General features: G+C 44.0%; 1 protein-coding gene across 1 annotated transcript in view; it reads left to right on the top strand.

Annotated features, from left to right (window-relative positions):
* SLC9A9 (solute carrier family 9 member A9) overlaps positions 1–27624 on the top strand; it is a 1094760-nt gene that overhangs the window by 623731 nt on the left and 443405 nt on the right. Inside the window, exons 10-11 of the mRNA XM_075340787.1 lie at positions 20667–20780; positions 24916–25027. Of these exons, the coding sequence (XP_075196902.1) occupies positions 20667–20780; positions 24916–25027 (226 nt within the window). The remainder of the gene's footprint in view (positions 1–20666; positions 20781–24915; positions 25028–27624) is intronic.

Raw genomic sequence — 27624 nt, 5'->3', positions numbered from 1 at the left:
AAGATCCAGGAGGATTCTCTGTTTAATAGTTTTTGAAACCTATTATACCATTTTTTTAGATATCTGTTCTAAAATCAATAAGCACAAACTCTCTGGGTTTTTTTTGGTGTACATAAAAAATTGTGAGATTAAACTGTGGTTTAAAATCCCATTCCTTGTATTCAATATATGTTGTTTATTTTAATGTGAACAGATAAGGTGGCACAACCAACGTATTGCAGTGCTCAACTACACTGGAGTAAATAGATTACAAAGGAAGTGTTACAATTTAAAAATTGTTTTGGAAAATAACCCTTGTGATACTAGACATGAAATTTTTACAACCATGGGTCACCATTTTGTAACATTTCCATCTTGATCCCCTGCAGCAATACGTTTCCATCAGTTCAGGGAGAAAGGTTTGATGGTTACTGTTATGCACCATTGTTTTTTATGTGTACAATTCGACTAGGTGCAATTAAGATTTTTAAATTCCTATTTTTCCTGAACACTACACTGGAGATCAAAATTATAGAACACACAATTTCCTAAATGTTGCGGTCATTGTTTATTCCTATGCGATTATGTCCTAACATGAGTAAACTAGCAGTATTTTAAGCTTATTTCATAAATTGAATTTTTTCAAAAGCACATAATAAAATGTAAAAGTGATAAATGAAAAAGAACTCTGATCAAAATTAGAGAACACTTTCATATACCTGCAAGTTATTGGTGTTAATCTGGCACCTGGTGCTAATTTCCTTAATTATCTGACAAAGCCTATTTAACTGGCAGCCTAACTTTCCAGTTTGTACTGACTTTTCAAAAATGGTGTGCCATTCCAACTTGGCTGAAAACCTCCAGCAGCAAGTTGTCCAGATGAAGGCCAAAGGGGTGACCCTATCAGCCATAGCAAGAAAAGTTGGTTGTTCCAAGTCTGTGATTTTGAGAATATTAGATCTTTACAACATCCCAAACTCTCCACTAAGAAGGCTGGTCGTCCTTGAAAGATAAATGCAAGAGAGACTATCCTTGTCTCAAGCTCATACCTATGGTCAGCAAATTTAAGATAAAGTAACAAAATATCAGTTACTAACCCTTGTACTCATCCGGATTCCTGCAGTGGTCATTTGCCCCGTGCCTAGATGAGCAATATAGCCAATTGCTGTCCTCAGCGGTGTGCAAGGGCAGTTACGCAGAAAAAGTATAAAAAATACAGAGGCGCTCTTTGTGTGAAGCAGTCTGGAGAGAACTGCAATTTTCAGCGCGATGGAGTGGCACTAATCAGGCACAACTTGGATGAGGCTAGAAAGGAAAGCTGAGTCTGCTGCACCTATCACCCGTCCAATGCCAAAACAGGGGACCACGAGATGATCCACAAGTAATAAAAAAAGTGTGATTTCTCCGGATCCTGCCACATGGAAAGACAACAGTGCGTTTAAAAAAGATGGATTATTACTAAAAGAACACGTTTCAGAAACGGTCCATCTCCTTCATCAGGTGTGACTAAACCGTTTTACAGTTTTAGGCCTTGTGCCCACAGGGCATTTTTCTAGCATTTTTTCTAGCGTTTTTCATTGCTTTTTTAATCAATAAAAGCAAGGAAAAAGCATCCCAGCAAAGTCTATGAGAATCGGGACTTGCTGTGCCCACGTTGCTTCTTTTTCAGTTGCTTTTTTTCTTGCTGAAAAAAGAAGCATCATGTCAATTGTTTTAGCGTTTTTTCCTGCTTTTTTCCCCAACTGACTTCAATGGAGTATAGGAAAAAAGCAGGAAAAACCGCATGTGTAATGCCCACGTTGCTTTATATTTTAATGCGTTTGGGCGGTTTTAGGGAGAAAAGAAAGCTATGGCTATGTAGATTCCTTCATAGAAGAAAGCCACATAGCCAGCCTCAGCAGCTATTTCCTTATCTCCCATTTGTTTACCAGACACCTCTGCAGTGACCCCTCCACTGACATCACAAGGTAAAGAGTTCATCCCAGCGGGGGATCTCCAGAAAATCCCCCAGTAATCCTCCTGCATGAATTGTATTCACCTTGTGACATCCCCAAACTTATACAGCGAGGTGTCGTGGTAAACAATGCAGGGACCCCCACTGATGTTGCAAGGTAAAGAGTTCATCCCAGCGGGGATCTCCAGAAATGCAGGGGACATTCCTCAGTAATTCCCCTGCATGAATTGTATTCAACTTGTTACATCCCTGAACTTCCCTGCAGCAAGGAGTCATGGTAAACAATGCAGGGACCCCCGCTGACATCACAAGGTGAATAGTTCATTCCAGCGGGGGATCTCCAGGAAACCCCCTGGTATTCCTCCTGCATGAATTGTATTCACCTCCTGACATCCACGGACCTCCCTGCAGAGAGATGTTGCGGTAAAACACCACAAGAATTCTGAATTCCTGGTGCACAGCCTATGCCACATAAATGCAGGGAACCCCTGCTGACATTAAGGTGAACCCCGGTGAGCCTCCTGCATGAACTGTGTTCACTTTGTGCCGTGCACCAGGCATTCAGTATTCTTGCTGTGTTTTACCGCGACACCACTCTACAGGGAGGTCCGGGGATGTCACAAGGTGAATACAGTTCATGCAGGAGGATCACCGGGGTTTCCTGGAGATCCGCCGCTGGAATGAACTCTTCACCTTACTCACCTATCTGCAGACTCCCGGGTCACGCCCGATGGGCTTCAGGACCCGCCGGTAAGCAGCTGATTGTTTACGTCCAGGGGTGAAAAGCCTGCCGACTTTTTAACATTCAGATGACGAATTAGCTGATCTTCGCTGGACGTAAACGATCAGAAGATGCTATCAGGTGACAGCATCAGCTGCTTACCAGCGGGTCCTGGAGCCCATGGGACTTTTAAACAATCAGCTGATGTGTAATCTGATTCAGGTCCTTGAACCTGTGTCAGGTTCAAAGACCTGAATCAAATATCATCTGATCGGAAGGCAAACTGATCAGATGATGTGTCATCATCTGATCAGTTTGCCTTCCGATCAGATGATATTGGATCCGGATTGGACATCGCGGGACCCTCGACCCAGGACTACAGCGGAGGGGGGTTCTTTAGTTCAATAAAGATGGAGTCACTAATTGTGTTGTGTTTTATTTCTAATAAAAAATATTTCTCTGTGTTGTGTTTTTTTTATCTTTACTAGAAATTCATGGTGGCTATGTCTAATATTGGTGTGACACCATGAATTTCAGGCTTAGTGCCAGCTGATAATACAAAGCTGGCCCTAACCCCATTATTACCCAGCGAGCCACCCGATACCAGGGCCACTGGAAGAGTTGGATACAGCGCCAGAAGATGGTGCTTCCTATGAACGCGCCATTTTCTGGGGCGGCTGCGGTCTGCAATTTCCAGCGGGGGAGGCCAGAAAGAATGGGCCACCCTGTGCTGAAGATTCCAGTCCCCAGCTGCCTAGTTGTACCTGGCAGGACACATAAATTGGGCGAAGCCCCTGTTGTTTTTTTTTTTAATTATTTTATGAAATTTATGAAATAATTAAAAAAAAGGGCTTCCCTATATTTTTGGTTCCCAGCTGGGTATAAATAGGCAGCTGGAGGTTGCAGGCAGCCCATACCTGCCTGCTGTACCTGGCTGGCATACAAAAATATGGAGAAACCCATGTCGATTTTTTTTTTTTTAATTCATTAAAAAAAAAAAACAACCCAAACACATAACCCAAAAGGGTTAGGGCTAAAGAAAAAAAATGCGTAGGCTCCCGCTGCATTTTCTATTGCTAGCTAAGGGTAATCCAAACAGCTACTGGCTGCTAACCCCTACTGCTTGGTGTTACCTTCACTGGCAATGGAAAATCCAGGGAAACCTTTTTTTCTTGAGTTTTTTTTGCCAAAAAACTAAAAAAAATTACGTGGGCTTCGCCCAATTTTTGTGTCCAGCCAGGTACAACCAGACAGCTAGGGACTGGAATTTTTAGCGCAGAGTGGCCCAAGCTTTCTGGGCCCCCCGAAGTGTATTGCAGTCTGCAGCTGCCCCAGAAAATGGTGCCAGCTTCTGGCGCTGTATCCAACTCTTCTAGCGGACCTGGTGCCGGGTGGAATGCTGGGTAATAAGGGGTTAATACCAGCTTTGTTTTACCAGCTGGTATTAAGTCCAAGATTCTTAATGTCAGGCCAAGTTTGACCCGGCCATTAAGAATCTCCAATAAAGGGTTAAAAAAAGACACCACACAGAAAAAATACTTAAAAATAAATACACAGACACACTTAGGGACTCCATCTTTATTACTCCCTCTCACCCCTCCTCGATCCTGGTCTTCTGTCACCGATCTAGTTCTGCTATATCAGAAAGCACGGGGGAGGAAGAACGCTTCTGCTCCTCGTGCTGTCTAATCACTCAATGAGTGAACAGAGACTGCGGGTTGGTAAGTGGTGACATCACCGCTGTCACCGTTGCCATAGTAACCTAATGAGCGGGTTACTATAGCAACATTGATCTCCAAGCACCTGATTCCCGGCACCGCTATTCACCTGCATGAGCCAGTGAATAGCGGCGTCGGTAAATGATCTAATAGATCGTCATTTTCATGTCACTTTTATTCCAAAATGGAGATTGAAGAAAATGGGATGAACAAGAAAATTACATCAGAACAACTTTATTTTCACATCCAACTTTAATGAGCTGAAACAAGCATTCAATAATAACAAAAAAAAGCATGAAAAGCAGCATGAAAAAAAGCACGAAAGCAGGGAAAAAAAGCATGAAAAGAAGCAAGAAAAAAAAGCATGAAAGCATGAAAAGCACAAAAAAAGCAGCTTTTTTTGTGCTGAAAAAAAGCACTGTGAGCACATAGCCTTAAACATAACAGGGGTTTAACACATAACAAATGGGAAACATACGCCCACTAACAATTTCCAACAGACAAATGTCATTAAATTGCAAAACACCTATTCATAGAACCATCATATAATATGGATGACTGCAATACAATTTAAAACATTACATGCTTTATTATACAAAGGGCAATGCCCTAAACATTGCAAACTAACTCTAAAAACATGGATTTCACATATATCGCATGTTTTCCATTTTCCATACATTTGTTCAGACCTTCTGGGGACAATGTAAAGATCCAGGAGGATTCTCTGTTTAATAGTTTTTGAAACCTATTATACCATTTTTTTAGATATCTGTTCTAAAATCAATAAGCACAAACTCTCTGGGTTTTTTTTGGTGTACATAAAAAATTGTGAGATTAAACTGTGGTTTAAAATCCCATTCCTTGTATTCAATATATGTTGTTTATTTTAATGTGAACAGATAAGGTGGCACAACCAACGTATTGCAGTGCTCAACTACACTGGAGTAAATAGATTACAAAGGAAGTGTTACAATTTAAAAATTGTTTTGGAAAATAACCCTTGTGATACTAGACATGAAATTTTTACAACCATGGGTCACCATTTTGTAACATTTCCATCTTGATCCCCTGCAGCAATACGTTTCCATCAGTTCAGGGAGAAAGGTTTGATGGTTACTGTTATGCACCATTGTTTTTTATGTGTACAATTCGACTAGGTGCAATTAAGATTTTTAAATTCCTATTTTTCCTGAACACTACACTGGAGATCAAAATTATAGAACACACAATTTCCTAAATGTTGCGGTCATTGTTTATTCCTATGCGATTATGTCCTAACATGAGTAAACTAGCAGTATTTTAAGCTTATTTCATAAATTGAATTTTTTCAAAAGCACATAATAAAATGTAAAAGTGATAAATGAAAAAGAACTCTGATCAAAATTAGAGAACACTTTCATATACCTGCAAGTTATTGGTGTTAATCTGGCACCTGGTGCTAATTTCCTTAATTATCTGACAAAGCCTATTTAACTGGCAGCCTAACTTTCCAGTTTGTACTGACTTTTCAAAAATGGTGTGCCATTCCAACTTGGCTGAAAACCTCCAGCAGCAAGTTGTCCAGATGAAGGCCAAAGGGGTGACCCTATCAGCCATAGCAAGAATAGTTGGTTGTTCCAAGTCTGTGATTTCGAGAATATTAGATCTTTACAACATCCCAAACTCTCCACTAAGAAGGCTGGTCGTCCTTGAAAGATAAATGCAAGAGAGGACATGATAATGCGGAGAATCTCCATGGGTAATCATTTCAACCCTGCAGCTGGAATTGCTCCCAGTTCAGCACTGAACAGGGTAAGGATCTGTCTCGTCATCCAGTGTCACCATGTTTAAGAGCATGTGGACTGAAAGCCCACACTGCAGTGACCAAACCTCTCATTAGCAGAAAGAATCAAAAGGCTAGAATCACCTTTGGTGAGGAGCATATTGTGTGGACAGAGAAGTGGTCCACCGTTCATCTTAGTGATAGAAGCAAATTTAATTTATTTGGATCTGATGGGAAACATTTTGTTCATTAACAAACTGAGGAAAGACTGATCCCAAAGTGTGTTAAGAAAACCAGTGAAAGGCGGTGGCGGAAGTGTCATGGTTTGGGGAATGTTTTCTGCAGCAGGAGTTGGACCTCTCACACAGCTACATGGCAGAGTGAATGCAAGTGTGTATCAGAACCTTCTTTAGCAACATGTGGCTCCTTATTTGCGTTAATCATTCAATCAACCAGCAATTTTCATGCAGTGCAATGCCACCCTGTCACACAACAAAACAGGTAAAGCAAATCCTTGAAACAGATAACATTGAAACAATGAATTGGACAGCCCAGAGTCCTGATCTAAACCCAATAGAAAACCTCTGGAAAATCCTTGGTGACAAAGTTATGGCTTATCTTTGGATCCAACCACCGTGTCTTTGTAGAAAAGGTGAACGGATGGACTCTACATACCTTATTCCCACTGTGAAGCATGGAGGAGGAGGTGTGATGGTGTGGGGGTGCTTTGCTGGTGACACTGTTGGGGATTTATTCAAAATTGAAGGCGTACTGAACCAGCATAGCTGCCACAGCATCTTGCAGCGGCATGCTATTCCATCTGGTTTGCGTTTAGTTGGACCATCATTTATTTTTCAACAGGACAATGACCCCAAACACACCTCCAGGCTGTGTAAGGGCTATTGACTAAGAAGGAGAGTGATGGGGTGCTACGCCAGATGACCTGGCCTCCACAGTCACCAGACCTGAACCCAATCGAGATGGTTTGGGGTGAGCTGGACTGCAGAGTGAAGGCAAAAGGGCCAACAAGTGCTAAGCATCTCTGGGAACTCCTTCAAGACTGTTGGAAGACCATTTCCGGTGACTACTTCTTGAAGCTCATCAAGAGAATGCCAAGAGTGTGCAAAGCAGTAATCAAAGCAAAAGGTGGCTTCTTTGAAGAGCCTAGAATATAAGACATAAAAAAAAGTGTGAAACAACTGAAAATAAGTATTTCATTTCACATGTTTTAATTCATAGTTTTGATGTCTTCAATGTGAATCTACAATTTTTAGAGTCCTGAAAATAAAGAAAACTCTTTGAATGAGAAGGTGTGTCCAAACTTTTGGTCTGTACTGTAATTAGAGGCAAAAATGAGCTGATAGTGTAGGTTTATTGTACTACTATTTATTGGTGCAAAACACAATTTTCCAAATTCCGATGTTTCAGCCCTAATCCTGGGCCTTTGTCAAAGATATGGATCTACAGTATGTGCAAAAATGAAGGCAGACGTGTGGTCATTTGCGCTCATTCATTCAGGTTATATAACATGCCTTTGCTTCAACCATAGTGTTATATGTATAGGTTGGTAATTTGCCATGAAATGTAATGGTTACGCACTATGGATAAATTGCCCCAATCGGTGAACTACACAACGAGCTGAGGGACCATAAGAGAAGGGAGGTTCCCCTGGTGTATTCTAAATACACTGATATGGATTAAAGTGTGCCAAAAGGTGAGGTCACATATAGCTGGTCCCCAGACAGGAGACGTACATATGTCCTTAAACAGTGATTAACCCACCTACATGTCACCTCCCCTTTTGGCACACTTTAATCCATACCAGTGTATATAGAACATATCGGGGGGATCCCCCTTCTCTTACGGCTCATCAGCTCACTGTGTAGGTCACCAATTGGGGCGATTTATCCATAGTGTGTAGTCTTTACATCATCATGGCAAATGACCACCTATACATATAACGCTATAATTGTAGCAAAGGCATGTTATATAACCTGAATGCATGAGCACAAATTACCAAATGGTTTTTTTTGTTATTTTTGCACATAGATCCATATCTTTGGCAAAGGCCTCGGGCGGTAGTGCTGGAGCAGCATGGAATTTAGCAGGAAAGTCATGGCTATTTTTTTTTTTAATGCCATTTGCTTTAGTATGCCTTTTTGATTAATATTCTTTACTCTTCGGGAATACAGCATCAGGTTTATATAATCCCTCTGCCACACCACCACAAAAGGAGAGGAGGATCATTATTAGTGCCCATTGAAATCAATAGGCCAGGTATTTTAGGGAGAGACTTGTTCTGGATAATTACAAGAGGTCTGAAATGTGGGACTTCTCCCTGAAAACTCAGCAATTCTCAGAAAATGTATCCCATCATTTCTTTTTTTAATATTCCTTTTTCTTTGATCCCATTTTCTCTTCTCTAAGGGGTACTTTGCACGCTGCGACATTGCAGGCCGATGCTGCGATGCCGAGCGCGATAGTACCCGCCTCCATCGCAGCAGCGATATCCTTGTGATAGCTGCCGTAGCGAACATTATTGCTACGGCAGCTTCAAATGGACTCACCTGTCCTGCGACCGTCGCTCTGGCCGGCGACCCGCCTCCTTGTTAAGGGGGCGGGTCGTGCGGCGTCATAGCGACGTCACACGCCAGGCGGCCAATCGGAGCGGAGGGGCGGAGATGAGTGGGATGTAAACATCCCGCCCATCTCCTTCCTTCCGCATATTCTACGGAAGCTGCAGGACGCAGGTAGGAGATGTTCCTCGCTCCTGCGGCTTCACACACAGCGATATGTGTTGCCGCAGGAGCGAGAAACAACATCGGACTGTCACGTCAGCGTAATTATGGATTACGCCGACGATGCACGCTTTTGCGCTCGTTAATCGTATCATCGAGCCTTTACACACTACGATGTCGCATGCGATGCCGGAAGTGCGTCACTTTTAATTTGATCCCACCGACATCGCACCTGCGATGTCGTAGTGTGCAAAGTACCCCTAAGATTCCCAGAAGATCGTCCAACCTTGTCCTCTCATCAATCTACAGCAGGAGTTGCCCGCCTTTGCTCTGGCAGCAAGTCGACACAAAGATCGTTAAGCCTACCCCCGAATATCTAAGCCCCAAAACATTAGCCAAACAAAAATTAAGTTAACAGATCAGCAGATTAAAGTCTATGTTCTATGCCAGATTTCTACAGGAACCTATTTATATCATGTTTACTTTTACCATTGATTTCCACGATTGGTGTTTTGTTATTAGCAATACTGGAAGTGAGTTAAAAAAGATCTCCCAGCGTCCTTATGATTTATGCTAATCACTTTTTTTTTTTTGCTGTTCTCATTTTTTTTTCCTCTGTAGTATTAAAAATAATCTCCTGACTTTAGTTGGATTATTATAAGGCAAGCTTCTTTTGATGAAACTTGAAGGGTTTTTGCAGGGAATCTTTGCAAAAAGTGTAATATAATGATCGAATGAGAACATAAATGCAGAGGTAATATGTATTGCTGAATCCACAGCAATTAACTATTGTGTAGTGAGTTTCATATATTTACCGGATCCTTGGTAAACCATCATCTACCATTTTCACTGGATGCCGCTGCACTAAAGGGTGCTTTACACGCTGCGACATCGCTAGCGTTTGATAGCGATGTCGTGCGCGATAGCACCCGCCCCCCGTTGTGTGTGCGATATGTAGTGATCGTTGCCGTAGCGAACATTATGGCTACGGCAGCGTCACACGCACATACCTACCTGTTCAGCGACGTACGAGAAAAGCAGAACGACCTTTATATCTCATACTAGAAGGTGGCCTGATTCTACGCATCGGGTATTCTAGAATTTACGTATTGTGTAGTTAATGTATGATTTTTGTTTTATATATATATATATATATATATATATATATATATATATATATGTTGTTGTGTGTAGTTACCAAGTGTTTGTGTAGGGGCTGTACATGTTCTGGGTGTGACGGGGGGTGAGAGCGGTGTTGTATGTGTGTTGCGTTGTTTGTGGAGCGCTGTGTGTCTGTAGCGTTGTGTGTGTGTGTTGCGCGGTTTGTGTGGGTGTGGTGTGTTTTGGGGGGAGGTATGTTTTGTGCAATGTGTGTGTTGTGCGGTATGTGCATATATTTATGTATGCCGCGGTGTATGTGTGTTGGGTGTTGTGTGTGTGTGCAGCGTTGTCTGTGTGTGTGGGTGTCTGTGTACGGCGGTGTTTGTGGTTCCCAGTGTGTGTGGTGTGTTGTGTATGTGTGTGTGTGTGTGTTGGGGGGAGGTGTGCACCTCCCATCGTGCTCCATCCCCCATGCTGCGCACCCCCCATCGTGCTCCATCCGCCATGCTGCGCACTCCCAAACGTGGTCCATCCGCCATGCTGCGCACTCCCAAACGTGCTCCATCCGCCATGCTGCGCACTCCCAAGTGTGCTCCATCCGCCATGCTGCGCACTCCCAAACGTGCTCCATCCGCCATGCTGCGCACTCCCAAACGTGCTCTATCCGCCATGCTGCGCACTCCCAAACGTGCTCCATCCGCCATGCTGCGCACTCCCAAACGTGCTCCATCTGCCATGCTGCGCACTCCCAAACGTGCTCCATCTCCCATGCTGCGCACTCCCAAACGTGCTCCATCCGCCATGCTGCACACTCCCAAACGTGCTCCATCCGCCATGCTGCGCACTCCCAAACGTGCTCCATCCGCCATGCTGCGCACTCCCAAACGTGCTCCATCCGCCATGCAGCGCACTCCCAAACGTGCTCCATCCGCCATGCAGCGCACTCCCAAATGTGCTCCATCCGCCATGCTGCGCACTCCCAAACGTGCTCCATCCGCCATGCTGCGCACTCCCAAACGTGCTCCATCCGCCATGCTGCGCACTCCCAAACGTGCTCCATCCGCCATGCTGCGCACTCCCAAACGTGCTCAATCCGCCATGCTGCGCAGTCCCAAACGTGCTCCATCCGCCATGCTGCGCAGTCCCAAACGTGCTCCATCCGCCATGCTGCGCAGTCCCAAACGTGCTCCATCCGCCATGCCGCGCAGTCCCAAACGTGCTCCATCCGCCATGCTGCGCAGTCCCAAACGTGCTCCATCCGCCATGCTGCGCAGTCCCAAACGTGCTTCATCCGCCATGCTGCGCACCCCCCATCGTGCTCCCAGCCTCCCCCAGCATAAGCCTCCCCCTCCCAGCCTCCCCCAGCATCAACCTCCCCCAGCATCAACCTCCCCCAGCATCAGCCTCCCTCCTCCCAGCCTCCCTCCTCCCAGCCTCCCTCCTCCCAGCCTACCTCCTCCCAGCCACCCCCAGCATCAGCCTCCCAGCCACCCCCAGCATCAGCCTCCCTCCTCCCAGCCACCCCCAGCATCAGCCTCCCTCTCCCAGCCTCCCCAAGCATCAGCCTCCCTCTCCCAGCCTCCCCAAGCATCAGCCTCCACCAGCATCAGCCGCTCTCCTTCCAGCCTCCCCCAGCATCAGCCTCCGCCAGCATCAGCCTCTCTCCTTCCAGCCTCCTCAGCATCAGCCTCCATCTCCCAGCCTTCCCCAGGATCAGCCTCTCTCCTCCCAGCCTCCGTCCTCCCAGCCTTCCCCAGCATCAGCTTTCCCCTCCCAGCCTCCCTCAGCATCAGCCTTCCCCAGCATCAGCCTCTCTCCTCCCAGCCTCAGCCTCTCTCCTTCCAGCCTCCCCCAGCATCAGCCTCTCTCCTTCCAGCCTCCCTCAGCATCAGCCTCCCCTTCCCAGCCTTCCCCAGGATCAGCCTCTCTCCTCCCAGCCTCCTTCCTCCCAGCCTCCCCCTCCCAGCCTCCCTCAGCATCAGCCTTCCGCTCCCAGTCTCCCGCAGCATCAGCCTCCCCAAGCATCAGCCTCCACCAGCATCAGCCTCTCTCCTTCCAGCCTCCCCCAGCATCAGCCTCTCTCCTTCCAGCCTCCCTCAGCATCAGCCTCCCGTTCCCAGCCTTCCCCAGGATCAGCCTCTCTCCTCCCAGCCTCCTTCCTCCCAGCCTCCCTCAGCATCAGCCTTCCCCTCCCAGTCTCCCCCAGCATCAGCCTCCCCAAGCATCAGCCTCCACCGGCATTAGCCTCTGTCCTTCCAGCCTCCCCAAGCATCAGCCTCCACCAGCATCAGCCTCCCTCGTCCCAGCCTCCCCCAGCATCAGCCTCCCCCAGCATCAGCCTTCCCCCCCAGCCTTCCCCATGATCAGCCTCTCTGCTCCCAGCCTCCTCCAGCACGCCGTGCTCCTCTGCCGACACTCACACACCCGATTGCATCCACTCACACACACCCGATCGCATCCACTCACACACACCCGATCGCATCCACTCACACACACCCGATCGCATCCACTCACACACACCCGATCGCATCCACTCACACACACCCGATCGCATCCACTCACACACACCTGATCGCATCCACTCACACACACCCGATCGCATCCACTCACACACACCCGATCGCATCCACTCACACACACCTGATCGCATCCACTCACACACACCCGATCGCATCCACTCACACACACAGACACTGACGATATCGCACATACGCGCTGATACAGCATCCGGACATACCACATGCTTCTGGCCATGTGATCCTCCGTCAGGTCCTGGAAGATCACAACAGCACAGTATCGAGGCCGAGAAGCAAGCGATATCGCCGGATGCTGTGAGTGTGTGGATGCGATGTGAGGTGTGTGTGAGGTGTGTGTGAGGTGTGTGTGAGGTGTGTGTGAGGTGTGTGTGAGGTGTGTGTGAGAGTGAGTGTGATCTGATGTGTGTGTATGTTTGTGTGTGTGCTGTTATGTGTGTGCGTGTGGATCTTCGACCGCAGCAGGACCTTGATGCGCTTGTAACCATGCGAGCATGGTTACCAACGTATCCACACCACTCCCGTGCGAGCGGGGGCCGGGGGGGGAGTACAGTACTCACCTCCGTGACAGCCGTGTCAGTTTGGGGAATGCGCGGGGGGGGGAGTACAGTACTCACCTCCGTGACAGCCGTGTCACTTTCGGGGAATGCGCGGGGGGAGGGAGGGGGCGGGGCCAGAGCTAGCGTGCATTGCTTGAGGGGGGCGGGGCGTGGCCGAATTGCCAATGCCTGTAGGGTGCCGGGGCGAGAGGCCAATCTGTGGGGGGGGGGCGGAGCCTGGGCGAGCGGCTGGCCAATCCGTGTGGGGGCGCAGCCTGGGCGAGCGGCCAATCGGTGTGGGGGGGCGGGGCCATGGCGAGCCCAGCGGCCAATCAGCTTTGTGTCACCGTAAGGACACAATTTTGGAGCATGACAGACAGACAGATAGACAGACAGACAGACAGACAGAATAAGGCAATTATATATATAGATTAGTCACACCTCTATCAAATAAAGTACACAAAATTTTGTTTCATTTCATAATGAGATGCAATTTTATTACTAAGTATACAAAATTCATTAAAGGGATATCAATCCAAAAAACACAGGGTACAGAGAGTACTTGTAAAAATCACAATAAAAACAGGGGTGTGTGTCCAAAGGGTCAGACTCAAGAATTACTAGCATATAAGAATAATGCATAAAATGCAAATAAGCCAGCCTGTGGATCAAGTAGCCAAATTGACAAGTATATATGAAAAATCCCAATATATGTCAAACACACTCATGCAAAGTAAGAGTCCTGGCTAGATGGACAATTACAACATGCTAACATAGGCAGCAGGTTAACATGAAATTCGAGCAGCAGAAAAAAAACATCACTCTTGTATAGGTGCTGCACACAAAAAAGACACTCACAGAGGTAAATAACCATTGACTGTGTGACAGTAAAAAAGATATTGAAGTTACAACAATATTGGTCGTAATATGTAAAACAGTCACACAATCAATATCACATAATGTCAAGAGCATCCAGATGTCATGGTGAACCTATGCTTGACAAAAGAGTCAGCTTGCACATATGAGCAGGGGACAGAATTGGGATACCACAACCAAGGAGTCTGGAGGACCCTGTACAGACACACCACCCTGCACCTCGACGCGTTTCGCTGCCGCTTTTAAAACCCCTTTTAAATAGATTACATAGTCCTGATGAGGATTATTTACCTACTTTGAAAATCCACCCCAGAATGATTCTGTAATCCTTTCTGAACACGCAGCATTTTATTTAAATAAAAATAAATAAAATGATCTGGATCACTTTAACTATTTATTTTCTTGGCTCATATGGCGCCATAATTCAGGTGAGAGACGATGCAGAGCAGACAGCCTACAGCCGGCTCGCACAATCATTCCTTTCTCAAGGCTTTTCTTCAGAGGAGGTATTGGCTGTCAGTCACAGTGCTAGGAGGCAAGAAGCTGCATATTGATAAAGTGCAATGCTGCTTCCCCACACGCCCATTAAATTACACACATAATGTGTGACACGAAGATGTGGGAATTAGAGGTTTTTTAAAGAACACAGTCTAGAAACATTCCAACAGACACGGTGAGAAGTGGTGACTTTAGATGGCTGAGATTGTTCTAGAGACAGATCCACTTTTATTTTCATTGTCATGATGAGTATTTGGGGGGTCGTTGATGTTACAGATTTTCTGCCACATTTCTGGACCAATTGGTTAAATTAGCTGACTTGTATTTTCTTTTTTTTCATTGCGATTTTTATTGCTTTTTTTATGTTATTATTATTATTTATTATTATAGCGCCATTTATTCCATGGCGCTTTACAAGTGAGAGAGGGTATACGTACAACAATCATTAACAGTACAAAACAGACTGGTATAGGAGGAGAGAGGACCCTGCCCGCGAGGGCTCACAGTCTACAGGGAATGGGTGATGGTACAATAGGTGAGGACAGAGCTGGTTGCGCAGTGGTGTACTGGACTGAGGGCTATTGTAGGTTGTAGGCTTGTTGGATGAGGTGGGTCTTGAGGTTCCTCTTGAAGCTTTCCACGGTAGATGAGAGTCTGATGTGCTGAGGTAGAGCGTTCCAGAGTATGGGGGATGCACGGGAGAAATCTTGTACGCGATTGTGGGAAGAGGAGATAAGTGAGGAGCAGAGAAGGAGATCTTGTGAGGATCTGAGGTTGCAGGTTTTTTTTTTTGCATAGCAACTTTTAAAGAAAGCTGCTTCATTTTTGATACTTTCTAGTATTTGGCTTTGCCAACACTTTTTTGATACGGTCACTAAAAACGCCTATGTATTATTTACTCTTGGATTTTCTGCATCAAATGCAATTCTATGGGAAAAATTAATGCATAAAACTTAACGTAAATTAACCTGTTGTGGATTTCTAAAACGCACCACAAGACAGTTTATGCAGAGTTGAAAAAAAAGTACAGTGCGCACGAGAGTTCTATAAATTCCATCCACGATGCCGGAAATGTAAGACGCTACGGTACTTTGCAGCGAAAATGCCCAGCATCAAAAACTCACCAAAAACTAATCGTGGGAACTTTAATGAGGTCCATTCGGTAGGCATTAAGGTTCAATAGTTTGTAAGTAAAAACCGCGCTGCCTGCTACACTATTTTCTTTGAAAAAAGTGACTTCAACGCATTATTTGATGCGGATATAATCCAATCCAAGTATATTATTGTTAGAAAAGATCAAATAGAAGGAGAAACAATCTATTTTCTTCAATACCAATGTCACCAGCGTGTCTCGAGTACAATATCAGTGATTGGATGGGTCCACTTTATTTGTCATCTTTCTATGGCCACTTTATGCCGGCATCATCTTGTACTGTTGCCGATCTATGTTGAAAGTATAGGGAATATACATGTGTGTCCACTTTCTAAAAAATACACATTTTTTTCTCTGTTAAATTGAATAGATGACTATGTTTTGATCATGAAAAGCAAGTAATGATCTCAGTTGGAAACAAAACCTAGAATGGCAAAAAAGCAAAACAATTAAGCAACTGCCATCTACTAAACGGCGGGAATTATTGGTGAGAGATGCGTGTGCCGGTGAGATAAGGAATTAGCTTTCCTTACATAGGAGACGTGACAGCCTCATAGATAGCAATTGTTAAAGGAACTTTTACAGCACAAAAGGTAACTTATCCATGTCCTTAGGTCGGTTTGGAAACTTGAGTTATGGCTAGAATGTAAACGACTAATAATTGTGTCATAAAGAGCTCTATTCCTATAAAATAGCGTGAAATTAATTAGCTAGTTAATTAATTTAATTGTAACAGCCTAAATCAACCTGACATACCATATGTTTTCATCTTCATACCATTAATACTAATGTGACATATTTCATTCTTTTACCACCTGGTAAATGGGCTATAAAACCCTTCTGTAATATGTTTTAACACATTTTCTGTGTATTTTCTAATCCTATTCAGTTATAACAAAGAACTCAGTACTATAGAGTTTGATAGGAGCAGTTTTTGCCCATGGCAGACCTCCGCTCCATTCAAACTCCTCTTTATTCAGTTTAATTCTAGTGATTGATCCCTGATGTGAGGGCCCCATCAGTCCTTCCTAAAGTAATATGTAGGTAATGGATACATGTATTTGCTATGTAAAAAAAAATGTAAAAGGGCCTTTAACACTGGTGTGCAGATGCCATGTGACTTATTTCTGCTTGAAAGCATTAGTGCAGTGAAACGTCACAGATTTGTGATCAGTCAGGCATACAAGCGGTCGCTAGTCACTACACGGACAAATTGTGAGGTAGGATAGTTAAATGTTCTGGGGTCAGGTACAAGGAAAGCCCTTTAAGATTAAGGGGATAGGCAGATGCGTAGTCAGGTCGCGGTCTGGAGTCAGAATACCTGGAGGGTAGCAGATCAGAACAGAGGGACAGGCAAAAGGAGGATCAAGCAAAGTCAGAGGTCAGCCAGCAAAAGATTAATTCACAAAGCACAGATACAAGAGGCCAACAAGCCCCAGTGCAGGGAGTCATCACATGGATTTGTGATCACTCATGCATACAAGTGATCGATGTGACGCTAGTCACTATACAGACAAGTCATGAGGCAGGATAGTCAACATTCTGGGATTAGGCACCAGGAGAGCTCTTCAAGATTAAGGGGATATGCCGAGGGTCAGGTTGCGGTCTAGAGTCAGAATACCTGTAAGGTAGTGGATCAGAACAGAGGGACAGGGCAAAAGGAGGATCAAACAAAGTCAAAGGTCACCCAGCAAAAGACCAATTCACAAAGCACAGATACAGGAGGCCAACAAGCCCCAGTGCAGGGAGTCAACACAGATTTGTGATAAGTCATGCATACAAGTGATCGATGTGACGCTAGTCACTACAAGGGAAGTCATGAGGCAGGATAGTCAAACCTTCTGGAATCAGGTACCAGGGAGGCCTTTCAAGATTAAGGGGATATGCAGAGGTGTATTCAGGTCCCGGTCTAGAGTCAGAATACCTGTAGTGTAGTGGATCAGAACAGAGGGACAGGGCAAAAGGAGGATCAAACAAACTCAAAGGTCAGCCAGCAAAAGACCAATGCACAAATCACAGATACAAGAGGCCAACAAGCACCACTAAACAGAAAGCTAAGGCTAAGAACACACATCTGGCTTTTCTGCCGTTTGTGTCTTAGCCACATGGAATATTGGCAGTTCGGACCCAAATATGCAGATTGTTGATCTGAATGAGTAAGGGCGGCTTTGCACACTACGACATCGCAGGTGCGATGTCGGTGGGGTCAAATCGAAAGTGACGCACATCCGGCGTCACTTGCGATGTCGTAGTGTGTAAATCCTAGATGATACGATGAACGAGCGCAAAAGCGTCGTTATCGTATCATCGCTGCAGCCTCCGACATTTCCATAATGCCGGTGCAGCGACAGGTGCGATGTTGTTCCTCGCTCCTGCGGCAGCACACATCGCTGTGTATGAAGCCGCAGGAGCGAGGAACTTCACCTTACCTGCCGCCGGCTGCAATGAGAAGGACGGAGGTGGGCGGGATGTTTACATCCTGCTCATCTCCGCCCCTCCACTTCAATTGGCCGCCTGCCGCGTGACGTCGCTGTGACGCCGCACGACCCGCCCCCTTAGGAAGGAGGCGGGTCGCCGGCCAGAGGGACGTCGCACGGCAGGTATGTGCGTGTGAAACTGCCGTAGCGATAATAATCGCTACGGCAGCTTTCACTAGATATTGCACGTGCGACGGGGGCGGGTACTATCGCTGCAGCATCGGTAACACATTGTTACCGATGTCGCAGCGTGCAAAGCCCGCCTAAGGCTACTTTCACACATCCGGCTGTAGCAGTGTGGCACAATCCGGCGCTCTGCTGAAAAAACAAAACCGTTTTTTTTTTGCCACCGGTTTCGTTTTTTCCAGCATTGACTTGCATTGGCGCCGCATTGTGCCTCATGGGTTTGCGTTCTGTCCGTTTTTTGCCGCATGTGGCAGATTTAGCCGATGCAGCGGCCGGATAGATTGTTCCCTGACACATTTTTTGCTCCGGCAAAAAAAAACGCATCGCGCCGCATCCGGCCGCTGTGGCACAATTTTCAATGCATGCCTATGGACTCCGGATGCGGTGTGATGCGGCAAAAAACTCATCCGGCCGCTGCATGCGGTTTCTTCCACTGCGCATGCTCAGTAGCGTGCCGCAACCGGAAAAAAACGGACGGGCCGCATGTAAAAACTTATGCAAAGGATGCGGTGTTTTCGCCGCATCCGTTGCATAGGTTTCACAGCCGGATTGAGCCGCACTGCTCAAATCGGATGTGTGAAAGTAGCCTTAATAATATGGACGGGTGTGGTTGACGATGGCATACATGTTCTTTGAATCTTCAGTTTCCCCTCTTTTGTAGCCATGCAAAAACTCCAAAGGGGCCCCCAATTATTGTGAGTCTTTAATAGTAAAGGTCTTTTTAAATAGGCCCAAGGGAGTTTTTGGCAATCCCTAGGCTCTAGGGCCCAGATGGGATTACAATCCCTGCACCTATTGTAGTTACACTCTTGGCTGTAGCCATAAAAGCACAAATGTGGCATGCCAGAAATCTGCAAAAAGTCACTTCTCAAGGACCCAAAACTTCTAAATGGAGCACTGAGAGGTTTTGTGGTCATTTGGGAAGTAACTTTTTGCAGCATACTGGCATGCCACATTTGTGCTTTTATGGCTACAGCCAAGGCCGTAACTACAATAGGTGCTTAAGTTGTAATCGCACCCGGGCCATATAGCCTGGGGGGGGCAAAAACTCCCTTTGGCCTATTTAAAAAGAGCTTTACTATTAAAGATTTACATTAATTGTGACCCACTTGAAGGTTTTGCAATGGGGCCTATGAGCTTCACGTTATGCCACTGGCTACAGCTATTCACTTGTCGCAAACATTTCGATATGGCCACGAATTCCTGTGACTTTAAACAAAACTCTTCACCAGAAGTCAGTGTACAAGGGGAAAATATGTGACAAAAACTGTACAATTTAAGACATTCCTAACAGAGTTATTTCTGTGCACATCCTAATACATGCCAGGTCCTTTCTTAAGGGTTGTACCAGCCATAAACATTTTTGGATTGGTGTTGGTTCCATAAGCTCTGTTTATCACCTGTCCTGTGGGTTCCAGGATTTCTACTCTCGGAGGAGGGACCTGCACATATCAAGCATTTTTTTATTTCTTGTGAATACATCACAAATGTTTAAGGGGACTATCCCTTTACATTCTTTTTCTCAACTACTTAAAATCTAACTTGTACTTTTTCTTTAGCTACTGCTATTTACATGGATATCTTGTACCCAGTTTGGTATGTATATAGTAAGAACGTGTATCTCTACATAGTGTTTGTGGTATTGTCTTGCTTGCCTCCATATCACCACAACTTACAAGTACAAGATGTAGGCCCTGATCCATTAAGACTAGCGATTAATATGCCAGTCTTAATGAGGAGCATGCAGAGATAAGTTGTGCCAAAACCACTTAATGAATTTGACGCACTTATCAGTGTTGTGCACTTCACTTGAAATAATATTTCAGGCATAATAAATGCTGTCACATTTGATGGATTTGATAATGTGGCAAACCCTCGACCCTGTCCTGCGCCAGTTCCTCCCCAGTTCTACCCATTTTTGTTGGAGCCTATTGAAACTGTTGGGAAGACGTCAAAAGTTGCACAATTTTTGCGTATTACAAAGTTGAGCAAAAATTAAGTGACTTTTTACATTTATGCCCAAAACACCGATGAATCAGGGCCAGTATGTTGTTGAAATCTGTTTTACTTCCCGGACTTATAAGTGGAAAATAAACTTAGTATTCATCCTTATTTCACCTCTCATATCATTTGGCTGGTGACTAGGACTGTTATCACAGAAGTAAGATGATCGGTGGCAGTCTGATCGCTCCAGCCAAACTTTGGTCTCTGTCTACCAGGAAGAATGATATAATGAATCACTGAAAGAGCTGGTGCTCTCTATAATGAGGAATTATTACGAGAAGCCCCATTGTTATTGGATTATCTCTATAACTGTGCTTCCAGCCATCCTGTCATACATGCGTGTGCACATGGACTGTGATCTCATCTGTATGTTCATGGGCTCGTAAACGTAACAACTCTGATTCCATTCTTTCTGTTTTCCATCAGCTTTTTGAATTCATGAACTTCCTGGCGGAGAACTTTATCTTCTGTTATATGGGGCTGGCATTATTTACTTTCCAGAACCACATCTTTAATGCTCTCTTTATATGTGGAGCAGTTGTATCCTTTTTATCCAAAATCCAAACAAATTGGCCGGTTACCTTCTGCACTCCGAAAAGTCAAGACTGGAGATTAGAATCAGAGAACATAATCCAGGTTTCAATGTTAATTCAAAGCACATTTTATTGAAATGTAATTAAATCTGTGTGGTTCTCCTTTCAGATGACTCCAGGGCCGCTGCAGGTCTGATATTACGTGCTTGTTCTTTGATTAAAACGTAACCACATGTGTATGGAATTAAACAGAGATTATACCGTTAATGCCTTATGATGAGGGGAAGTATTTTAACTTTGTAGAAAAATGTTAATGGTCTCCATTACTTGTATGGTAATATTTTTACTAGGAATAGATTTCCTTATGAATATGTTGGACTAATTTGAGATCCTCAATATGGAAAAGTATGAAAAATCATAGGGTAGTTTCAGATTGTCATATTGTAACTGTGTTTTATCGTACATTACGTGGATCCACTCCTGAACAACCATTTATGAATAGCCCCAGAATGCCCCCCCCCCCCCAAAAAAAAAACTAATAAAACACACTTATCTCCAGGAGCATCACCTCCCAGAGCTGTCCTGATGGGAAATGTGAAAAATCAGCCCTGATTGGATGCAGTGGTCACATGACATTTTTATATCATCAGAAGGGCAAGGGACTTGTGAGCAGTGAGTGGCTATGAGTCGGGAGGTAAGTACTGTATGTCCCTTATCCTGGTATATATGTCCACTATCATGTTGCACACATCAAAAATAATGATTATACTCACCATCCCTCCGCTCCCCAGTGTACGATGTCCTCTTCTGATGCCATCAAGTGACGTCACCTCTAGGCACAGGCTTCAGTGCCGAGAGGTGAGCGGGATTATGGATGAGCAGTGAATATTCATGTTCTTTATTAGATACTCGAGCGGGATACCATTTTGAGATCCACTTAACGTTTAAATCACTTTTCTTTTTTTTGTGGAAAATGAACAAGCAGGATGGACAAATGAACGAGATGAAAAAAAAAACACAGTTCTAACATTGTTTTTTTTCTCAGCAATACTAAATATGCAACCTTTTTATGTACATACTTTATATATTTTTAATTTTAAACTTTCTTTTACTGGAAAACTGGAGATTTTGGAGAGTATGTTTCAACTTTTTTTTTAATTTAAGGACTTATGCGGGCGTCACACGATACGATCTATCGTGCGATCGCACGAGCGATCGTACCCGCCCCCGTCGTTTGTGCCTCACGGGCAATTAGTTGCCAGTGGCGCACAAAGTCGTTAAACCGCCGTCACACGTACTTACCTGCTGAGCGACATCGCTGTGGGCGGCGAATATCCACTTCCTGAAGGGGGTGGGATGTTCGGCGTCACAGCGACGTCACACAGCGGCCAGGCAATAGAAGCGGAGGGGCGGAGATGAGCGGGACGTAAACATCCCGCCCACCTCCTTCCTTCCACATAAACGGTGGGAGCCGCGGGACACAGGTAAGCTTTCATCATTCCCGGGGTGTCACACGGAGCGATGTGTGCTGCCCCGGGTATGATGAGCAACCGGCGCAAAGAAAAATAAATTACTTTTTAAAAATGAGCGACGTGTCAACGATACACGATTTGCAAACCTCCTGCGTCGCTCGTAGATGTCACACGGGACGACGTCATAAACGATGCCAGATGTGCATCACGAAAACCGTGACCCCGACGACATATCGCGCGATAGATCGTCTCGTGTGATGTCCGCATTAGAGACATTTTATTTACATTTTGTTTTTCAACATTTTTAATATTTTAATCCCCAAAAGGAATATTACCTTATCCTGTCTGTGTAAAATTGACAAGTAGCATATCAAAGTCCAACTCTGGTGAGATCTGATTGGCTGTAATTTATGGCAGACCTGGAGGCCACTGTCATTGCCATATCAACCCAGTATTATTATGAAATTGTTTTCCAGGAGTGCCAATAGTGTGACAGAGGGATTCTTCTCCTTCTGTCAAAATCTTCATATCCATCGAGTACAAAGTGAAAGATGCTAATGATGGACATGTACGTCAAATAGCATTGAGGGGTTAAATAGATTAGCTGAGTATGGAGGTTTTCAGGTAGTTCTCCATGGGAATAGAAATATGTAAATTTGTTCTCTCACTGAAGAAGGGCAAATTTCCCCAAACAGGCTTTCTGTAGCTCAATTTCTCGCTTGGCATTTATTGCTGGTTATGTTGAAGGCTCCCAAAAGGGTCAGTTATAGAGATGAGCGGAACCAAAGAAGTTTCGGTTCTGGGGCTTCAGCCGAACTTTTTATAAAGTTCAGTTCTGGACCTGGACTTGACCTCAACTTCATTTGAAGTCACTGATTGGCAGTTCGGCTCTCATCCCACATACAACAAGCTACAAACATATCACATTTGGGGATGGGATTTTTTAATTTTTTTTTTATTTTTTTTTTTTGTGGCACACTACATCTAATCACGCTGTTGTTACCCCCAATGCGAGCCAGTCAAACACTGAAAGCTGCTCACACTGAGCTGAGCACTGAGCGTACCTGAGCACAGCACTGCTCGCTTGAGTGGTTTGCATACATAAATCACCCGAACTCTGTTTTTTGGGAAAAGTCTGTGTTCGGTACGAAATCCAAATACCAAACATCAGGTTCGCTCATCTCTAGTCAGATACTGACTTGTGGGGAACCTACCTCTCTTCAGTGTTATTGGAAAGATAGTTTCCTTTGTTCAGCAAAACTGCTAGTTTGCATACTATAAGGTAAAAAAGTATACAGTGTGTCCAACCATATCCTGTCCACCGCCATTAACTTGAGAAGGGCGGAAGCTGTAGGCATAGAAGTGGTGTCTAGGTATAGTAAAGTAGCCATGAGCTACGCAGTGAAACCATTTATAGCGCCACCTGGTGGAAAACAACGGAGTTAGCATTTTTATCTTGAAAACGGAACAAGATAGAGAAAAAAAGTGAATTGCAAAATTGCAGGGCATCATCAATTCAATACGAATCAACACCTTGTATACAGAAATGCTATAATATGAAACCCATGACCCCCCCCCAAAAAAAAACATTGAATGCTGATCACGCATATGGCACTCATTTAACTTTGATGCTCAAAGTGACCACCGTCAGCTGCAATGCACAGCTGGACTCTGGTCAGCATACTGTATCTTGCTGCACGTTGTGCAGTATGATAGGTGACACGTTTGCATAAGCATCTGTGATACGTCATCGTAGGTCCTGCAATGTTGGTAGATTGGTCGCATACACCTGCTGTTTGATGTGACCTCACAGAAAGAAGTCCAATGGGGTCAGGTCATGTGATCGTGGAGGCCACTCCACCCAGCCACCATACCCAATGACTTTTAGGAAGGTCTCTATGAGGTATCGCTTCACGTCCGCAGCTTTGTGAGTTTTACACGTTCTGATCATAGCATTTCTGTATGCAAGGTGTCGATTCGTATTGAATTGATGATGCCCTACAACTTTGTAATTCAATTTTTTTCCTCTATCTCGTTCCGTTTTAAAGATAAAAATGCTAACTTTATTGTTTTCCACCAGGTGGCACTACAGGTGGTTTCATTGTGTAGCGCATGGCTACTTTACTATACCTAGACACCACTTTTATTCCAATAGCTGCCGCCATTCTCAAGTTAATGGCGGTTGACAGGATATGGGTGGACACACTGTATATCCCTGTTGAATGAGTGTACTATTATTTCCTAATTGTTTTAATGCAAGACAATTTCAAATAAGCTTATTACAGGAGTATTTTTGTAACCATAATATTTCCAAGAATCCAGCCTCACCACGGGTTTAATGTTTGAACCTGAGAGCATTATATAATACTGTAAGTTTAGATGATTAAACCTGCAGACAGACCAGGCCACTCAGTCATTGTATATACTCAAATAATCCTCCTTTAATGCCCTCATGGGAAACTTTCCTAACACTATAAAATGCTTTCTTCAAAATAATAATGAAATCAAACACTGATTTTTTTTCTCTCTATAACAACATGTTTTATACTGGTTAATACCATGTATGAGGCTCGTACCTTTATCTGTCATTATAGAGATTTCTCTATTTGTAACGTTGGAAATGAAATGCTCAATGACCCGTGTGTTTATTACTTAATTGAACATATACAGATATCAATCTTTGTTGCGAGAGCCTGTAACATATATCCTCTTACATTTTTCTTGAATTTGGGTCGTAAAAGAAGAATTCCCTGGAATTTTCAACACATGATGATGTTCTCAGGTAAGCGGAGATTAGACTTAAGCCAGGTTCAGATGAGTGTATGAACAAATGTCTATTTTTGTCGTTGCGGTGTTCTATATGTCTGTTTTTCACGTTTTAGGAATTTATATGTCAGTTTTTGTAATCCATATGACATTTGCTTAATAAATCCACTGTTTAATAAATAATAAATAGTATTGTGTAGTTTCCTAGGTAATCTTTGCAACTGATATGTTAAAAATGGAAGAGAGTAGTGTATACTGCTGTAGTTTTTTTCTCACAGACACTTCCGGCCAAAATCATTAAGCCGGCGTTGTGCATGCCAGTCTTCATGATCAAGGTCGCTGAAGTGAGATGCGCATAATTCATAAAGATATTCTTCTTGTGGCGACTGATACACTATTCCAGCATGGCAGTGGTGAGGAGACTTTAAGCCGCAATGCTCCTCCGGGAAACATACAAATTGTCTCTTCAGTGAGGAAGTAGACGAACTCTAGTGCCACCTATTGGAAGTAGGAATTTGAAAGAGGAGCATTGCGGCTTAAAGTCTCCTCACCACTGGCATGCTGGAATAGTATGTCAGTCGCCGCAAGAAGAATAGCTTTCCCTTTAACCCTGTCTTAGCCTCTCATGCAACCAGATCAGATCTCATACTTTTCACTGACAACCATCTCAGACAGCCAGATCAGATCTCATACTTTTCACTGTCAACCATCTCATACAGCCAGATCAGATCTCATACTTGCACTGAGAACCATCCCAAAACAACGTGTCTGCAAATTGAGGTTTTGATCTGGCATAAATCCTAGGTCATATGAAAAGGCTCGTTAAAGGGCCACTTTTGAATTTTAGGATTGCTACTTCCAATAGGTGGCGCTAGAGTTTATCTACTTCCTCACTGGAGAAACAATTTGCATAATTCATCAAGAGGCATACACAATTTAGTAAATTAGTTGCATTTTACAGCTTGTCTGCACCACTGCCAGAAATGTACTCCAATCACAGAAATAGTGTAAACTTGAATTATCGCTGACCCTCGCTTCTTCCACCTATTTTGGGGAAGTCGGATGGGACTAGCAAATAATCGTCAAAAGACGCAAATGAATTTCCTGAATTTTTGCTTTTGTTCATGTGGAAAAGAAAAACCAGCCATCTGAATTAGCCTATTAAGTTATGTTGTTAATAGACTTTGTGTTTTGTACATGAACCGAAAAAAGAGTTGTCTGAATAAGATCTTAGAAATTAAGGTACCTTAGCTTTGAGAAATCTTTAAATGAAAACTGTAAATTAATTTGACTTTGATGTTTATCACTTATTGATTCATGAAGCAAAATTGTCATTTCTCATTTTCATTGTCCTAAATAATAATTTGGTAAGATATTTACTTGCATTTTTCCGTCACTTTACTGCAGGAATCTCACTTTAGAGATGTTGGTGTCAATGTTTATTTCTTATGTTCACACATATTATTACAAGCAATACTGTGATAGAAACCGTAGATTCTATTTCTATAATTTTTGAAATGTTTTTATTCTGTAAACTTTAAAGGGGTTATCCAGGACTTTTTTTTCCCTATGGGCCCAAGAACGTACTGGCAGGTAGTTCCTAACTGTCACTTACTGGCAGGTAGTTCCTAACTAATACTTACTGGCAGGTATTTCCTAACTGTCACTTACTGGCAGGTAGTTCCTAACTATTACTTACTGGCAGGTATTTCCTAACTGTCACTTACTGGCAGGTAGTTCTCAACTATCACTAACTGGCAGGCAGTTCCTAACCGTCACTTAGAGGCAGGTAGTTTCTAACTCACTTACTGGCAGGTAGTTCCTAACGATCACTTAGTGGCACGTAGTTCCTAACTGTCACTTACTGGCGGTTAGTTCCTAACTATTTGTCTGTTCTGCCTGGCGTCAATTCTCTTGCTTCCTTTTTTGCCATGTGGACAGAGTAGCTCTTTCTTATCGGCTCTGTTGATGGGGAGTCACTGCCGTCATCGAGCTGATTGACAGCCGGCTGCCCATTGCCTACAAGCATGTCGTCAGGAATAACGTACCATCAGCAGAACAGAGTGGAAGAGAATGAGCTACGCCCTTGACGTAATGTCAACGGTATCTCTGGAAGAAAAATTCCATGACCCCTCTCAGTCGAAAGAGATCATTGCAGAGCAGAACAGGCAGTTATTTAGCAATTACCTACTGGTAAGTTCTTGGCCACCTAGGTAAAAAAGCAAAAGTCTTGGCTAGCCCCTTTAATGTTTGTGGTATTAAAATTTTGCAGAATTTTCAATACATGGCCACCAGGGTTGCCAACTTGACTTTTCAAGTTTTCTGGATAGCTTATGATAAAAATCACTGGCAGGCAATATTTTTATGGACACATTAGAAGAGAACAATAAATCATTATGATTATTAGTGATCAGTGCCTACAGACCATAGTTCTGATATGAAGACATCAGCTGCATGCACTGTAAACTGTGAAATAATGATAATTGCAGTCAAAATGATCTGTATAACTTTCTTCAAGTTCCAAAAAATTATGAACTCCTTATTTTTGTTTTCACTGACAGGGCAAAAAAGTGCCCTATTTTCACGGACTGTAAAATAATATCCAACTAGCTC

This window comes from Anomaloglossus baeobatrachus, chromosome 3 (assembly GCF_048569485.1).
Source record: "Anomaloglossus baeobatrachus isolate aAnoBae1 chromosome 3, aAnoBae1.hap1, whole genome shotgun sequence".
NCBI classification, from domain to species: Eukaryota; Metazoa; Chordata; class Amphibia; order Anura; family Aromobatidae; genus Anomaloglossus; species Anomaloglossus baeobatrachus.
The sequence above is the reverse complement of the archived record's forward strand: the minus strand, read 5'-3'. Positions and strand labels throughout refer to the sequence as shown.